Raw genomic sequence first — 16572 nt, 5'->3', positions numbered from 1 at the left:
CCAGCGCTACCTACTGTCCCTTGAATTTTCACTGCAGCTACACAAACCTCGGCCAGTAAGGAAGTATATGGCCATACCTTCTGCAGAGTGGACACACCATTGAATGTTCAATGGACAGTAAAAAGCTATTGGAGTGGAATGTTGTTGCTGATTCCAACCATGTCAGCTCAGAGGTGATAATAGGTGTAATAGTCATCACATGATGATACTACTTCATATTTATGCTGAACCGTGAGACGGTGTCATTCCTAGTTTCATTTTAAAGCTCTAAAGATGAATGTGCTTCAAACGTTTCCACATGTGATATGTTCATTTTGAAAGGCGCTTCAACTGCTGCAGAGCATCATGGGACTCTTTTCATAATAAACATGGTGAAATGCTGTAGCACAGACCATCTTGAACTGACTTTTGAACCAGCTGTTTTCTAGATTTCAAATCTTATGTAAGATGAAAATTCCAAACACTTGATGAGGACTGAATACGACACACGATATAAACAATATATATTCATTATATATAAGCTATTTATCGCCAATTATAAAGTCTCATAATCTTGACTCTCCCAATGTTTTTTCTGTCCCAAACAGGAGTTTTTGATATGTTGTTTCATGCTACTGGGGATCCCAAAAACATCCAGCCCAACTTTACTGCCGTGGTTGGATTGTACTTGCACTCCAGACTCTATCTGTCTTGCTCACCCTAGCATGACCCAAACATGGCTGCTCCATGGACATACGGGGACGGTTTGGAGGCTCCAAACCAAACCTTGGTGATGCCAGGCCCGTGGGGGAGGGAGGGGCCTTTTTTCAGGAAGTTATCATAGAGTCCAAATAACAGAGCCGTCTCCGCCTGGGGCCCACTGTCAGACCAATGATCGATGGTTTTAGTCTCAGACGGCTGCTTCAACAGGCCAGTGGTGAACAAAGAGGTGGAGCGATATAGAGACAGAAGCGAGGGCAGTGACGGTCTGCTCGGGTGCTGCGGATCATGAGGGAGACGCGAGCAGTGTCGGGGCGAACTGCTTGTCCAGAAATCGCCAGTGGTCGCAGCTCCCGCAGCTGCGGCCACAGGAATTCAGACTGCCTCCTTCCTCCACTCTCCGGCTCCAAGACTATCTCTTAAGTCGACTCTGGTTTCCTCACCTCTATGACTATCCTTATTTCTCTACGCCACAGCAATGACTCTGCTCCTCCTGGGAAATCTCTGATTAACAGTGAGGCCTTTAACTTGCTGTCTCTTCCCCCTTCCCTCCCTCTTTCTTCGGAAGCCAGCCACTCAACAGACTCTTGTTTTAATAAGCGCTGCTCAGATCATTGGACGGGGATCTGACGGAAAACAGACAGACCTTCTATTCTATCAAGAGTCACGCCGGTGTCTGCACAGACTTGGTCATCGTGTTTCTTACAGGCACTGGCTCCTTGCTGTTAAGAGCACGCTGTCTGGCCTATGGTGGGTTTTCATTGACTCATTACCGAAGAAAATAAACTGTGTTGCCCGGAGTTTCTTTTGAAATGACTTGTATCAATACAGCACTTCATTGAAACTGGCGCCATTTGAGTGCATCCAGTCAAACTAAACTGACTCATCAATCCCGTTCCTTCCTCGACCCCTCCTCTTGTCCTTCTTTTCTTTCTCCACACGTCTACTTCTTACATCAGGAGCAAGCAAGATGACTAGCAATTGCATGATCCAAAATATATGTGACTCTTGGGCTACAAGGGACTTGGATGAACCTTTGGAAGTGAAGGCACCAGCTGAAGCCCCACCCCCTGATGGATTGTAACGCAGCCTAACCAGCCACAGTCAGTCAAAGTCTTTTTTAAGGACAGCCCCAATAAGCAGCAGGAAATGAGTCACAGCTTTGCTCCGGTGAGGATGACGTTTTGAGGAAATGATGACCAAGTGAATGGAACACATATTTGTGCAGGTCAGCTGTAGATTGTTCAGAATGTAGAACGAGATAGCTTCAAGTGTGATGACCTTTGGGGTGAGCAGGACAACCCCCCCACCCCTCTCAAAAACAAAAATGGAGAAACTGGTCATCTGTGTGGAGAGTATTTCTGGGCCCCTGTGTTGATGTTTTCGGACTGGGAGCCAAAAGCTTGGGCCCAGTTCATTCCTACTGGGTGGCTACCTCTGCTCAGATTAGGCAGGGAATCTTGTTGCCCTGTTGGACCTCCACTCTCCTTCATGATTGGGTGGCAGTGCTGAGCTAGAGGCAGGCCTTCAGATGGGTTCTGCTCTGACCTCCAACAGGGAAGATCACAGGACGTTAGCACCACTGTGTTGCTTTGAGCTTGTTCGAGCGGTTTGCTGTACAGTCTCAGCTCCGCTGAGATGCTGCATTATTTATCTGGGTGCTGAGCGGAATCTCCTGTTACAAAAGTTCATTAGGCATGATTAATGGAGGCTTTTCCTTCAAATGATATTTGTGACAGCACAAAGCTGTCGCAAGGCTTGTCAGGCCCAATTCCAGCTGAATAAGTATTTATGTGATCGCATGTGATGGGCCTTCTCTCAGCAGCAGCAGCCCTCATCAATCAAGCCCCGCTGCACGCAGTAGTGGGAAATTGGTCTATCAGTGCGGCCGCCTCCCCCCAAAACTGCCACCTCCCTCCCTCCCTCCCCATTCAATCAGGCCCGGGGCTACAATGCTTCTTTAGCTCTTACTTCTGACCAACGCAAGGGTCACGGGGGGAAAGTGGCAGCCGGAGCTGAAGCCATCCATTACAGCTCTTGTTTCTCTCGGTGGCAGCCGGACGACGGGATTCTATTAAGAGCTTCGTCTATTCAGCACAGAGATTACACCAGGGCCCTCTCCCAGAACGCACCTCACCTCACCGCAAACCCCCGAGCCCCTTTCCAAAACCTTCTACCTACCCTCAGGGCTTTATAGCCCCCCGCTGCCACCGCTGACAGCTCAGTACCACCACCATCACCCCCGTCCTTTTTTACACTTCCAAGTGCTTTTTTTTCTTTTTTCCTGCTTTGGCCAGGATGACAATAGTCAGGGAGCGAACGACGTGACGGAAGAATGGAGCAGGAAGACAGGAAAATAAGCTTGCAGGGAAATGGAAACAGACTGTTCCTATTTAGAGTAAAGACACTCTCTCGGCTTGTGTCTGAACCCTCACACACACAGTTGTCCAAAACCACAAGCTCTCCGGCGTCGACGAGATGTAGTGCCTCAGCACCTGGCTCGGAGACACCAGTCCATCCACACAGATGTATAAACACACTTTGCTGGGTAACACTGCAAACGGGCCTGTGCTGCAGTCACTGTTGTAAATACATGTCACATCAAACCACCGCACCTCACACTTGGAGGAACGGGAGGCTCTTCGTTGACGCACAAGTGTCGGTACTTTTGACGGAGAACGGGAGGGAAGTGCAAGGCTGCTGTGCTCCCACCTTCGACAGATGAGGGGGCTCCCCATGAAGAGAGATCGTGCTTCTGTCAAACAAAGTGAAATTGAATACACTGCCTTGTACCAGGATGTACGCTCCGCGTAAACACTTACTTTGAATTCATTCTTTTTTGACCATGTGAAGCTGTGAAGCTGGCGAGGGCAAGAGTACTAGGCCGTACTACCCTCTGATATTACACTGCTGCAATGATGCTCAGCCTAAACAAAAGGGACAGTTTGCAGGGTCATTTTAGCTAAACAAATCACCACAAGTAAAACCTTTGATCATATCTGAAATCCACAAACTGTGTTATGAGGAGCTAAAACCAAACCTAAAACTTTAGATCAGAGAGTGCCAAAGACATTGTCCATTTTCCGTGAGCTTTTTTTTTTTTTTTTTTGCAGCTCAATAAGAGGCGTTTTACAGAAAGAATCAGATTAGTGGATTAAGGAGAGATCAACTGTCCAGCCGTTATTGTGGGTTTAGCAGGTCAATCGGTGGCGAGTTCCACCCTCATAAATGAGAGGACACGGGAGGGAAGGTCTTCAAGTACCAATTTAGTGTCAGTAGCCACGAACTAAGCCCTTGTCAGAAACGTATCCAGCATCATGGATGCTGGCAGCAGCTTGCACCTGCTGTCTCAACAGCAAACACGGTCTGGTGCGGCTTAGAGCAAAAGTTGAATTGTGATCCGTAGGCGACGAGGAGAGTCAAGGAAGGGGAGCTGAAACCAGGCAGATCGGAAAATGGTGAGAAGGTCAAGTGGGCATGCACGAGAGTTCCATAGGGTGGGGCTGGACTTTCTCCTAACTTTGCTCCGACTTTTGGCAACCAGCACTCACATTAAGAGGCTTGGAATGCTTGTTTGGGGGCAGCACAATCAGCTTCCACTTCCTCTGATTCAGACAGCATTGGCTTGGTTTTACGTCTCTTTTGTTTCACAGCAGCTCTGCTGATGGAGTGGAGGAAGCGTCCATCTGCTGGGCGGTCTGGACGCTGAAGGTGTATAAACATTATATGCAGGAACGGAAAAACGAATCTGACAAACTGGTGAGACTAATGTGTCTGCGTGTTGATACGCGCTCGCGCCTCGGCGGCGTTTGAATAGCCGTATATCGCAGCCTGGCTGTGAGGGATTCTGCACCTCTGCTGAAGCTCTGTCTGGCCGCACGGCTTTTGTCTGGGTGAAATGTTGTGTGACAATGAGATTTTCCAACGTGACACCTAGATAAAGAAGTGGATTGTGAAGGAGGGACCGCTACGATACGAAGATTGTCTGGTCATAGTCCAACAGCCCTTAATCACTCCTGCGGGCCCAGATCTATCTCCTCTCTGTCCCTGAATCACCTGAATACACACACCTTCATCATCTTCACCCGCTCACACACACTTCCAATACGCCTCTATTCCATCAGCGCAGCTCTAGATCCTCAATCGATCCTCGCCGTGCCCGAACTCCCAGCAGACACCTTCTGGTGATTGATCCCCAAATCAGCCCAACTCAACCCCCTGTGCAGTAAAAGCCATAACAGTCCCATCATAAAAGTTGATTTATCCATGGCAATCGCACGGCTGCACGGCAAGAATATTAGCCCAAAAGTGTGTGACACTGGAATGATTGGTCTGGAATTGAATAAACCTGGAGAGTATTGATCCAGGTGTCCCATCCAGATCTCGCAGTGTCTAAACGTGAACGCTGGTCCCGGGGTACAAGTTTTGGGATGTGATTTTACATCTGTTTATGCAGCAGATTATGTCTCAAAGTGACGTGAAAAGTATGATTTTTTTAGGGATAGATGGTGTTATTTCACCAAATCCTTTCAAACTGAACATCACAGAAATGTTCAGAGGTTTTGTTTTGTCTGCTATCATACGTGAAACATCTGTGAACCTTAATCATCCATGACTGATGTTTCATTTCATGACATGTAGTTCTTCATCCCAACATGTGTGTGTGCTTCCATCACAATTATAGAGTCCACTTAGGGACCAAAATGGAGGATATTCCTGCTGTGTCTCACAGCATTTTTCCCCACTGATTTCACCAGCCACAAGTCTGACTCTGTAAACAGGAGTACAAGTACGTGACAATGACGTTTTGATGATGAGCAAGTGTTTGCTGTGCATCTTAGGAAATGTCCTTCTGCAGCGCGTTTTACGACTGTGGTGTTCTGGCAGCAGGTCCAGCATATGCAGCGCTGCAACAAGCTCCAGGGTTAAATGTAATCCTTGCCTAACTCAGGGGCCGCTTTCAAGCTCCTGAAAGCCAGTGAAGCCTTTAATAGCAGCTGCCCAGTGTTATGTGTGAGCTGCACAGCTCTACCTCCAAGTGCAGGTTGTTGCAGCTAAGTCATTGTTTTCGGAGTTCATTCTGACTTGAATCAGGCTCCTGCATAAAGGCAGCTGACCTGTAATCCTGCTCCGTGTGCACGAAGGCCACAGACTTTCACCGTCTGTTTCACTCACTGCGCAGCTTTTTCTCACGTTCTCAAGTTGCACTTTTTACCACTTGTAAATGCTGGATAAGGAATTCCGCCCTCTTTTCCTGGTCACTGTGAGAGTGGTGGATTCTCCTTCTCAGTGAATCTCATCACGTCACTGAAGAAGACTGCGGCTGCAGTAGTCGCCCAGCGCTCTCAGAAACTTCCCTTGGTGTCGCCGAAATTGATTTGTCACTCTTTGAAACTAACACATCGTGTTTATTGTGTAGCAGTGGTGAATCATGGACTCGCTTCCGCCACACCTTCGTAATCGTGTATCAATCTGGCACTGAGCTGACTGAAATCATTTTCAGTATTTGACGTCTCCACAGTCTTTCAATCCCGCGTCCTGCATTGAATGACCTCACCGCGGCGTGATGCGTATTTTACAAGCATGTCAGCGATGTCCTCCCGCCGCACCAAGCCGGGACACCGTGTCTGGCTGATATCCTCCGACATTAAAATATTAGCCTTCCAATTGGTCACGCGTTATGAAAAGCAAATTGTCAAAGTGCGGCGGTGCGTCCGCACTTGAAACACGAGACCAGGGCTCCATAAATGTAATGAATGTGTGACACTTGCTCCTGCTGGATCTGAAGTGCCGTGTTCAGTTGCGTACTGTTTTACCTCTGGTACATAAAAAGCTCTTTTAAAGATGATATCTACCAGCGTTTTAGAGCCAATTTGTTCGCCCTGCGGCCGCCGGCTACGTGCTCTAATTACCTCCCTCCTCTCTCTGCTGGATGCGACTCGGTTGTTTAAGTTTCCAGTGGGTCCCGTGCACATGTGGAGTGGTGTGGTGCCCGCTGGATTTATGCTTGACAAACCTGACCTTTGACTCTGCTGGAGCTTTATCGCGCCCCACGGCCCATGTGCAGCTTTGGCCAGGCCTGGGCAGGAGGAAGCGCTCCAACGCTTTATGGAAGAACCTTAAACTTGTGTTGATTTTTGAAGCACTCAAACGTCTAATGCTACTCTTGTAGCAACAGCCCAATACATTTGAAGAATTGTCTTTAAATAGTAATTACACCCTTAATTACTGCTTTTAAACTACAATTAAGGCAATAATTGTGAAAAATGTGCTTTAAATGAAACGACTGAATGACAAAGGGCTCCTTTCTGTGTGCAGATGACAACTGCAGCCTCACTTACAGTGATGAATTTTGATTTACGAGTATAACTGAAAAGAAATGATGAGCGCAGAACAGTGAATGGAAGCGTCAAGACGGTCCCAGATTTTCTCGTGCAGAACAATGTGATGCAGTGAGAATGCATCTTGGCACCCAAAACTTGCTTCCTCCATACAAAAAAGCATGTTTGAGGCTGGCAGATTTCAGAAAGTGGAAGTCACCCGTCCCTCTCTCCCTTCCTTTGTCTGCATCGGAATGCCAGGCTGACTCCTTGTAAATGGAAATAATCCCCAGTAATTAGAAGTAGGCAGGTCTGGTCCAGAGAGCCCCTGGGAGGCCGGGTAAACATGGCGGAGAGGCCGGTGGAGGGGGCGGATGGGGGGGCTGACCTTGTCCACATAAAGCAGTGATTTATGAAGTGCAGGGACCAGCAGCAGGGCTTCTGTCCTCTCCCGCACAACCCAATGACTTGGGTGGAGATTAACACGCCGCTCACGACGGGCCTACTTCCAGGGCCCAGGAAAAGTTGGATCTACATTTTCCCCTTTCATTTCCTCCTCTCGGTTTGGTTCTCTCTTCTGCTGCGGAGCTTTTCCGTCACTGCGTTGTGCACTCACTTGTTTGCTTCAGCCCAGATTTAACTGTGAATGAAGATGATTTAGGAAACAGTGGGATGGCTCATGAGGGCCCTTCTTGTGGGGGGCAGTATTTTCTTACTCGGCTGGTCTTTTGCTCCTGGAGGAAAGATTGGAATGCTCTGCAGTGTTTCCCGTCCGCTCCGAATCACTTTACTGGCCCCCGCCCCACCTCTGTCGTTCTTGCACTTGAGGTAGCAGAGCTCTGCAGCTCTATTACAACGTGGTTTCACATCATTAAAAACTGACGTCAAAATCGATCTGTTACTATTTACCGTGAGAAAAATGTGATTGTGATAGTAAACGAGCCAGATTCTATGTTTATTTGAATATTTCTGCTCCTTTGGCTTCCTCAGTGTGCAGCTGAAATTGTTTGCTTGTCTGCACCTTTGTGCTATTTTGACTCTTTTAGTCACATTTTTGTGCAGGGGATTTTGCTTCGCATGTGAAATGTAGTGCATTTTCCTGAGGCCTGAATTAGATGAGCCATGAGCTGAGTTAGATTGATTATTTTCTCTTTCGTTTTGATTCAGAATAATTTGAGCTTTATAGTATATTTAACCGTAGATGGAGATGTGTATATGTGAGATGGTCAACGGTGATTTTTGAGGGTAAATCTTCCAATAGTGACTCTTTAAAAACCATAAATAAATAAGTGTCACACGCGTGTGTCTGCAGTCACGAGAGACTTTTTCTTATACTCGTCTTAACAATCGACTGTCTTGAGTGAGTTCACACCATCACCGACACGAGGCTTAGATCGGTTGATTAAAAACGTGTTTTTCATTTTCTACATTCTACCCTTGTTCCTTCTCATTCAGCGGCGTTTTGTTAACTATGAAATCGAGGTGAGAAGTCCGAGGTTGACTTCAATTCACTTCGCCATCTTCTGGCAGAGTGGTGGAGCTGCGTGTCGAGTCACAGTCGCCCATCGTCTGGCCCGAGTCAAAGCCCAGTCCCCGCATCTCCAGCCCCCTTTCTTCCCCCCCCTGTCCCCCCTGACGTCCACCAGGCCGGTGTCTATCAGAACCCTCGATCAGAACCGAAGAGGCCGTGAAGCAATCACTTTCCCAGATGCCTCACCTTTAATGCACAATGCGTCATAAAACAAATCCCTCACCCTGGCAGGAAGAAAATAGAACGGCTCATTCTACTTGAGCTTTTCCCAATTTATGGCTAAATTAAAAAGGCTTCCAACAGTAGACAAGTCGAGCCCAGGCAGGAAATCAATGGCCGGGTGGAACCAGGACCCTCGGTCCTCAAGACCCGCAGGACGGTTAGGAATGATTTCCCATTTCCTTCAGGACTTGCCCTATGATTTACATCATCATCATCATCATCATTCTAACAAAATATGTGTTTTATGTATGGGATTTACACAATAACATTAATAATTCTAACGAAATATGTGTTTTATGTATGTGATTTACACAATAACAATAATAATAATTCTAACAAAATATGTGTTTTATGTATGTGATTTACACAATAACAACAATAATAATAATTCTAACAAAATATGTGTTTTATGTATGTGATTTACACGATACCATTAATAATAACAATTCTAACAAAATATGTTTTTATGTATGTGATTTACACAATAATAATAATAATCATAATTCTAACAAAATATGTTTTATGTATGTGATTTACACAGTAACAATAATAATAATAATTACAATAACAATAATAATAATTCTATCAAAGTATGTGTTTTATATATGTGATTTACACAAAAACAATAATAATTCTAACAAAATATTTTTATGTGTGTGTGTGTGTTGTTGCAGAAAAACTGTGCGCGCGCGCTACCAAATGCAGCGCTTGCGTTTCTTCGTGGAGAGAAACAGCAGATTAGGTCAGTGGTTTCCAAAGCGAAGGAAACTCCACTCAATTTCAGGAGTTTCCTCCAAGTCCCCCCACGAGCAAGAGGTGCACTTCAAGCACAAGCTCCTAATTGACACACCCCGCGCCGTTAATTAGACTGTAATACCACTTATTATTCGTACGCCTCGCATGTTTACGGCTGGATCAAAGTGGGAATAGAGGAGAAATCCAAATGCAGCGCCCATTAAACGCGGCATGAGTTTTGCGTGATGATGAAGGTGTGTGATGCGGGTCCTCCCAGAACCCCCATCCCGACCCCTGACTGACCTCGCTCACCCTTTCCAACCCGGGACCCCTGTCACTTTCAAATTTACTGCGAGCAGAAGCCGCTTCCGAGCGGGGACAGACTGGCCGCGGCGCGTAAAGAGTCCGGGACGAAGCCCACTCCGCCGCGCCCCTCACCCCCACCCCCGCCACAGCTATCCCAGCTCCGACGCATCCCGACTGGCAGAGGAGAATGAAGAGGGTGGACGGGGGAGAGGGGGGGCACAAAGGAAAAGTTGAATGGCTGCTGGGGAGAGGACACCTGAGCGCGTCAGGACAGGAGGGGTGACAAGAGAGGACGAGTCTGGAGAGCTGCGCGCACACACGGGCTCCGAGCGAGTGGCTTCACCGGGCTTGAATCGTTGTTCAGAAGCCACAGCAAGAGACAAGCGGAGACAAAGGTGCAGGACAACAGCGCCAGAGGATTGACTTTGGCGGACGGTGACAAAGTGTGTGTGCTCCGGGGAAGAGGTTTCCACTCCCAACCGGAGTGTGTCGGCGCAAAAGGAACTCGGCGGCTTTTCTTTTTATTTATTTTTTTATTTTTCGAGAGTCTACCGCAGAGGTAATTTATTTTCGATCTGTTTCAACTCCGCGCGCGATTGTTTTATATCGACATTTTGAGGGCGCTTTAAATGAACTCCGTCCCATCGAACTTTTTGGTTTTGTTCTTTATTGTTGTCGCGACTTTATTTTATTGGAAACCGAGAGACAAATACACACGTCGGCTAACATCGTTTGTTTAAATTTACAAATCTTTTTTGATCGTTTTTTTTGTCTGTCTTTCGTTATTTCTTAAAATGCTGCGTTAGAAATGACTGAGTCGAACGTTAAAAACGGTACACATAACGGACCTCGCAGGTTCATCCGGAAATGTTCATTCAGGACTTTTTTCGTGTCAAAACTACGATAAATGTCGATTTAATAATTTTCATCTTTTTTTTTTTAACGAGAAAATCAAAATACAACTAGGTCAATGTTGTTTTATAATAATAATTATCATTATTATTATTATTATGCTTATTAATATTGTTATTGAACGCTGCCTGATATTTATACACACACGTTCATTTTGAAATCATTGAAAAGAAAGGTGTGTCAGTTTTCTTTTTATGATGAAACTGTTGCATGTCACCGCTGAGTGGCCTTCTCTGAACAAAGATTTGATAACTCCTCTTTTGATTTTTGCTTTTGTGGTAATTATTTACTTGTTCTATTTCGCCTCTAATATGCACTTGCCATTGTCTTATATCAAGCAGAGGTGCCTGTTATTTTTAATTGTAGTTTGATGTCTCGATACATGTAAATTCAAGTGTCTGTGGGTGTTGAGGCGTGTGTTCCAGCACTCGCTGATACTCGCTGTTTCTTCAGTGAGTGGGAGGTGTGTACAGTAACCTGGTCTGATTCCGATCTCTTGCTCTCTTTCTCTGACACGCTCCTCAGATCCTGGATGGGTCAGGCCACGTGAAGTTCTGTGTGGATGCCAGCAAGCCAGATATTGGGAGCTGGCTGAAGCTCATCCAGTTTGCCCCAGCGGCCAAACAACACAACCTGACAGCGTGCCAGATCGATGATCAGGTACGTGGAGAGCCATGACACTTTTCCCTTTGTAGATCATGACTGAGGTGAGATCCAAAAAACATGCGTGATCTCTGAAGAAATCATCATCACACACCAGCAAGTATTTTCAGGTTTTCTTCTGCTCTGTTGAGATGTGTTGTGTGTGTTGTGATCCAGGACAGATAGTCCAGGCCCACCCTGACTTTGCTTCGCACACACACACACACACACACACACACACAGCGCTGTCCCCCATGTTGCTGTGCAGACACTCCATGCTATCTGCGTGTTTTCCTACTGGAACTGTGCTCCGGCGTCTGCCATGTCGGGACCACAGGGCAGGATCTGAGGCGGCCCGTCCAGATGATACAGCCACATACTTCCCAGTCACGCAGAGATATCTCAGGAATGTCACAGTGTTTTGGTACTCACCTGGTTGTGCGGAGGAGTTGGGCTGAACCTGCCCCTCCGTCCTGCAGCTCAGCACTTTATCTGGCAGGTGTGACTGCATTACCCCCAGCAACTGTGAACATTGTTAGGTTGTCAAATGTATCATGATTTTCAGTCAGGCATGTCACCTGTTGACATTTCAGTCAAAGAAAGATTGTTAGAAATATGAAGGTGACACAGAAGACACAGGTTACGGAGGAAAGGTCGCAGGTGAGCCCAGTCTTTTCCGTAACGGCTTCACCCGTGTGACTCAACAGTCCAAAATCATTGAGTGCTGGATAAGGAGAGGAGCATAAATGATACATTATTTATAAACACGGTTCAATTTAGCTGAAATTATCGTGTTTAATATCAAACAAAAGATTCTATAGTCTATAAATATTGAAAATACAATCTGTCATGTTCAAAGTTTGTGGTGCAGGGTCTATGGATGGCATTAAAATAAATCAGATTTCACACATATTCCTCAGCTATACTGTTCTTATTATTAGAGGGTCAGCACGGTGTTTGAGGTGCCAATAGCGGATGATGGGAATTTTCGACAGTAAGCTCATTTGGTGAAGCAACCATTGAGGCAGCATCAGCACATACACCGGGCAGGTGGATGACGGAAAGCGTGATGATGTGCGTGTGCATACGTCATAACAACTCTCTGAGAGACATGAGAAAGAGCTGGTTCTGACTGGCATCCAGTCGGTGACCCGTCACAGGCAGATGCCACATGGCTTTGAGCCTCTCGTTTGGCTTCCTGTCAGGTCACTTGGGAATGAATTCAGACACTGGATGACGACATGAAACTGAGAAATTTGTGCGGCGCTGCTTTGAAAATCTTTCCTCTCAAATGATATGGAAATCCTTGGGAAGAATCATTGACAGCCACAGCTCAACAGTGAAAACCCCAGAGCTGAAGAAAGTGCAAGGCTCTTCTTTCCAAAGAGGAGAAATCTGAACGAGTGAAGCTTTTGCAAAAGCACTTCCACTCGGTGTTAGCGGGATCCATCCGAAACACCGTCCCAACGCGGCGAGGTGTGACTTGCTGTCAACACTGTGGTTCTGCTCGGGCGGCTGTGTAAAGCTCGGGCAGGTCACGGACATGGCTATGATGAGCTGATTGTTAAGTATTACACACTGTCACAGCACCGCACAATGTGGCGTCTTTAAGCCTTCCGGCCGACATTGGTGTTTTTGAAAACACACTGTAGCGCTGCACAATACCTGTCTGTAGGTTGGAAATGAAAAGACTAAACGGGGTGGTCTTGTCGAGCGGCTGTCACTTGCATTTGTGTGCGTGCTGTGTGTATGAGGGCTCTCTTTGTGCGTCAGAAGTGTGTGTGTTGCATGTTCACACACCTGTAACCCTCTGTGTTTCTACTCAAGTGTGTGTTCCGATGGATCCCCGCGCGCCTCATTCTGAGCATCTAGCAGACCAACCTTCTTCCCGTGCCTCAGGTCACACGCTCGCCTGACACACACACACGCGCGCACACACAGCAAACTTACATCCAGACAGACATGAAGAGTGGCCACGCCACTGAGTGGACGACGGTGTCGCGCCAGCGTGTACCGGTGCGTCACTGGCTCATTGTTCTGTTCCAGCTACTGAGAGCTGTGAGTGTAAAAACTCCCCATCCTCTTATTCCTGACCCAGTTCTGTTTATCATAAAAGTTTACGACCAATCGCAGAATGTTGAGGGAGCGAGAGCGAGAAGGAGGGAATGATTGAGAAAAGAAAAACCACTTGCTGCCTCTTTTTTTGGGTCAGATTCTGTGGGTGTCTGCAGAGAACAGACATTCGCTTGAAAGACCATATTTGTGCATATTATACCGTCAAATCAATGTGGCAAAATTTGAGCTAGACGTCCTTTTAATTTGTTAAAAATGGCTGAACTTCACACATTTGATTTTTGTTCAGGTTTCCTTCTGCTCATTCGGGTTTGAGCAGAAAAAGAAGAAGTATGTGTTGGCTCTGTTGACAAGTGTAGCAGCCGACAATAACAGTTCAGGTCTCTGAGAGGTTTTAAAGGGCAGCATTTGGCTTTTGTCTGGAGCACTTGACAGCACAATAGTGACTAAATGTGCTTTTGCAGTGTGTGTCATCTTGAATCATTTGTTTATTAAAACCAGCCGTCCAACATCGCATCCCACACTTGCTCAGTCTCGCTGCCTTTCCAGGGTGTCCCCTGCTTCTTCGCGCTCAGCATGTCCTGGGAGTCCACTTCATTCACGTATGTAAGACCAGGATGTGCCAAGATGAAACTTTTATCCTGGAAGCAAAAGAACGTTCCTATTTGCAGCAAGTGGACTTTAAGTGAGGAAATGTATTTATACCTTCTCTGGCTGTAGTTTCCTCCTGATGTCCTCATTAGTTCTCTGGCACAGTAAAGACCACGTGCATGGATCCAGCATGTTTTGTCGTTAAGATAATTAGAGCAATTACCGCTTCAAAGCCCTGCGCTGCCCCCCCCTCCACCCAACTGCTTCAATTGAAAGGAAAATGGATTATGAGGGTCATTAAGAGCGTCCAGCCCCTGAGGAGCTGCTCAGAAGACGCTGCAGAGGGATATGAAGGCTAATCTTTCTCACTCTATTGATTCTCACTCAATATGGAGGAAGAGCCAAGGAGCCGCCGGGGACAGCGCGGCCGTCCACCGAACCAACTGACCGTCCTTTTTTGGTCGGTGAGTCTGTGAAATAGAGATGTTATCAATAAGAGGCGTCCAAGGCAGCAACGCAGCTCACACGCTGCCCAGAGCCAGAGCTGCGATGGGCTCCCGCACATGCGACCCATGTTCACCCAGAGGAGGGGAGGATGGATGGATGGATGTTCGCTTCATTCCTCAGCATTTCTTCATTTTTATTTTTACTGCTGACTGAGTCAGGAAGTGGCGAGTGTCGAGACGATGAGGCATGACAGCAAGAAGGCTGCGTGTTAAAGATGCAGCCTCCTTTGAAAACATGACTTCAAATATCATGACATCTTACTTTGATATTAACGTGATTCTGCATTTCATAATTTATCTTTTATCTCTGCACAATTCTGATGTTGCCTGTCTCTTAAAATGATACGAGAGCTCAGATTTAAATTGGGGAGCTCTGTGAAACTAAAATAGCCAGGCAGAATTGGTGAGCGACTGCGTTATGTGGAGCCGCCAGCCAACAGGGTGGGAACATGTGAGTGTGTGTGCTAACAAAGTGGTGGGATTCTTGCCTCTGATCCTGTCTCTGGTGCAGCCTTTGACGGGGGAGAGGGCTGAGGAGGGAAGGAGATTAGTAGTGGCAAAGTGGTATAGAAGAAGCAGGTAGCAACATTGGCGCGCCACAGTCGGCTGAATTTTGTGGCTGGTACGTGCACTCAGGCTTCGTTTTGGGATGACAACTCCAGCGACCCTGCCAGCTTATCTTCTGAACCCTTTGTTAATTGAAGCCGCTGTGTGTCTGCAGTGTGTGTGAGTGAGACACTGAAGGATGACCCTCGAGTGGCGCCAACTCTAAAGTGAGCCGCTGCTTGTTTGTTTCTGTGTGTGTGTTATGTGTGGTGGGCCTCGGGAAGGGGCGGAGCTGCTGTGGGAAATCCCAAAGTTCTCCTGCACGAGAACCTCGCGTTGATTGCAGGAGCACGGAGCTAAATAGCGTATGCCTTTACGCTGAGCTGTGAGAACTTCTGCTTATCCAGCGCACGACTGTGTCCTTGTCGTAAGATGTCACAACATATACAGTACTGGCTGAATCTTTCCAACCTTCCTTGAAACATTACATCAGTAGTTAGAATTTCCCTTTCAACTGAGGGCAAAGAGTGAATGTTCTTCTAAAGAGGTCATTTATATTTGTGCCAGATTAAGCTGCTGAATAAGCCGCAGTGCCTGTCACCGTCCTGCTGACGATTTTTTAAAAGTCAAATTATACTTTGCGTTTCCACAAAACTCAGCGGAGATTTGTTTGGGCGCTCATGAAAACATTACTCAGATGAGGACTGGGCTGGGCCTCCCAGGAATTCCCAGTCTACCTGGGATTTGTGTCTTCCCAGCATTACCGCTTCCCACAAACATCAATTCTTAATGAGATCCCCCCGTTATTGTTGTCTTGTCAAACAACCGAGGATGCCAAAAATAACGCAGCGTCCAATTGTTTCACGGAGAGAAAGCTATTGTGTGTCCATGGGAAGCGCCACACTCTCAGGGTCTCTGCGCTCACCCCTGATACACACACTCTATGTGCGCACACGTATGATGACTGTGATAGTTCCAACAAGTTCAGCAAATCATTGCTTCTTTGTTTCGCAGATCTTCTACCAAGTCACTCAAGAGATTTACCCCGGCGAGGAGTTGCTGCTTTTGATGAAGGCCGAGGAGTTTTCATGTGACACCATGGCACCCGACATCCACGGTCTGTTCCACCAGAAACCTGCTTTTTGAGCTCAGTTTGTTGACGTGCACCCCTTTGTAACCGACAGAGGAAAGGCAGTACCGCTGTGAGGACTGTGACCTGCACTTCGAATCACGCAACCAGCTGCTGGATCACCAGAAGCAGCCGTGCGGAATGCCGCCTGCAAACTTCCTGAACTCAGGTTTTCCATCAGATCTGTTGGCTTTTGTCTTGTGAGTTCAAATCAACAGCTGTGTTGTTGTCCTTGTAGGAGAGGAAAGTGACATTAAGGCACATGAACCTGAAGATCTGCGACAGATGCACCTGCCTCATGACCTGCAGGAGTGTAAAGAGTGCGACCAAGTCTTTCCAGATATACAGAGGTAGATGCGC

The 16572-nt window shown here is 46.9% G+C and overlaps 1 protein-coding gene across 8 annotated transcripts in view; it reads left to right on the top strand.

The window, feature by feature from the left end:
• Window positions 1–16572, top strand: part of mecom (MDS1 and EVI1 complex locus) — a 109280-nt gene that overhangs the window by 76421 nt on the left and 16287 nt on the right. For 7 of the 8 annotated variants that reach the window (XM_053873078.1, XM_053873083.1, XM_053873082.1 and 4 more), the window contains exons 3-6: window positions 11251–11385; window positions 16098–16200; window positions 16268–16381; window positions 16451–16562. In XM_053873078.1, coding sequence (XP_053729053.1) covers window positions 11251–11385; window positions 16098–16200; window positions 16268–16381; window positions 16451–16562 — 464 coding nt within the window. Of the gene's footprint in view, window positions 1–9940; window positions 10373–11250; window positions 11386–16097; window positions 16201–16267; window positions 16382–16450; window positions 16563–16572 lie in introns of those variants that run through there. The other variant, XM_053873084.1, reaches the window with a different exon arrangement.

This window comes from Synchiropus splendidus, chromosome 8, assembly GCF_027744825.2.
Source record: "Synchiropus splendidus isolate RoL2022-P1 chromosome 8, RoL_Sspl_1.0, whole genome shotgun sequence".
In the NCBI taxonomy this organism is placed as follows: domain Eukaryota; kingdom Metazoa; phylum Chordata; class Actinopteri; order Syngnathiformes; family Callionymidae; genus Synchiropus; species Synchiropus splendidus.
Note: the sequence above shows the minus strand (reverse complement) of the source record. Positions and strands in the feature narration are given on the sequence as shown.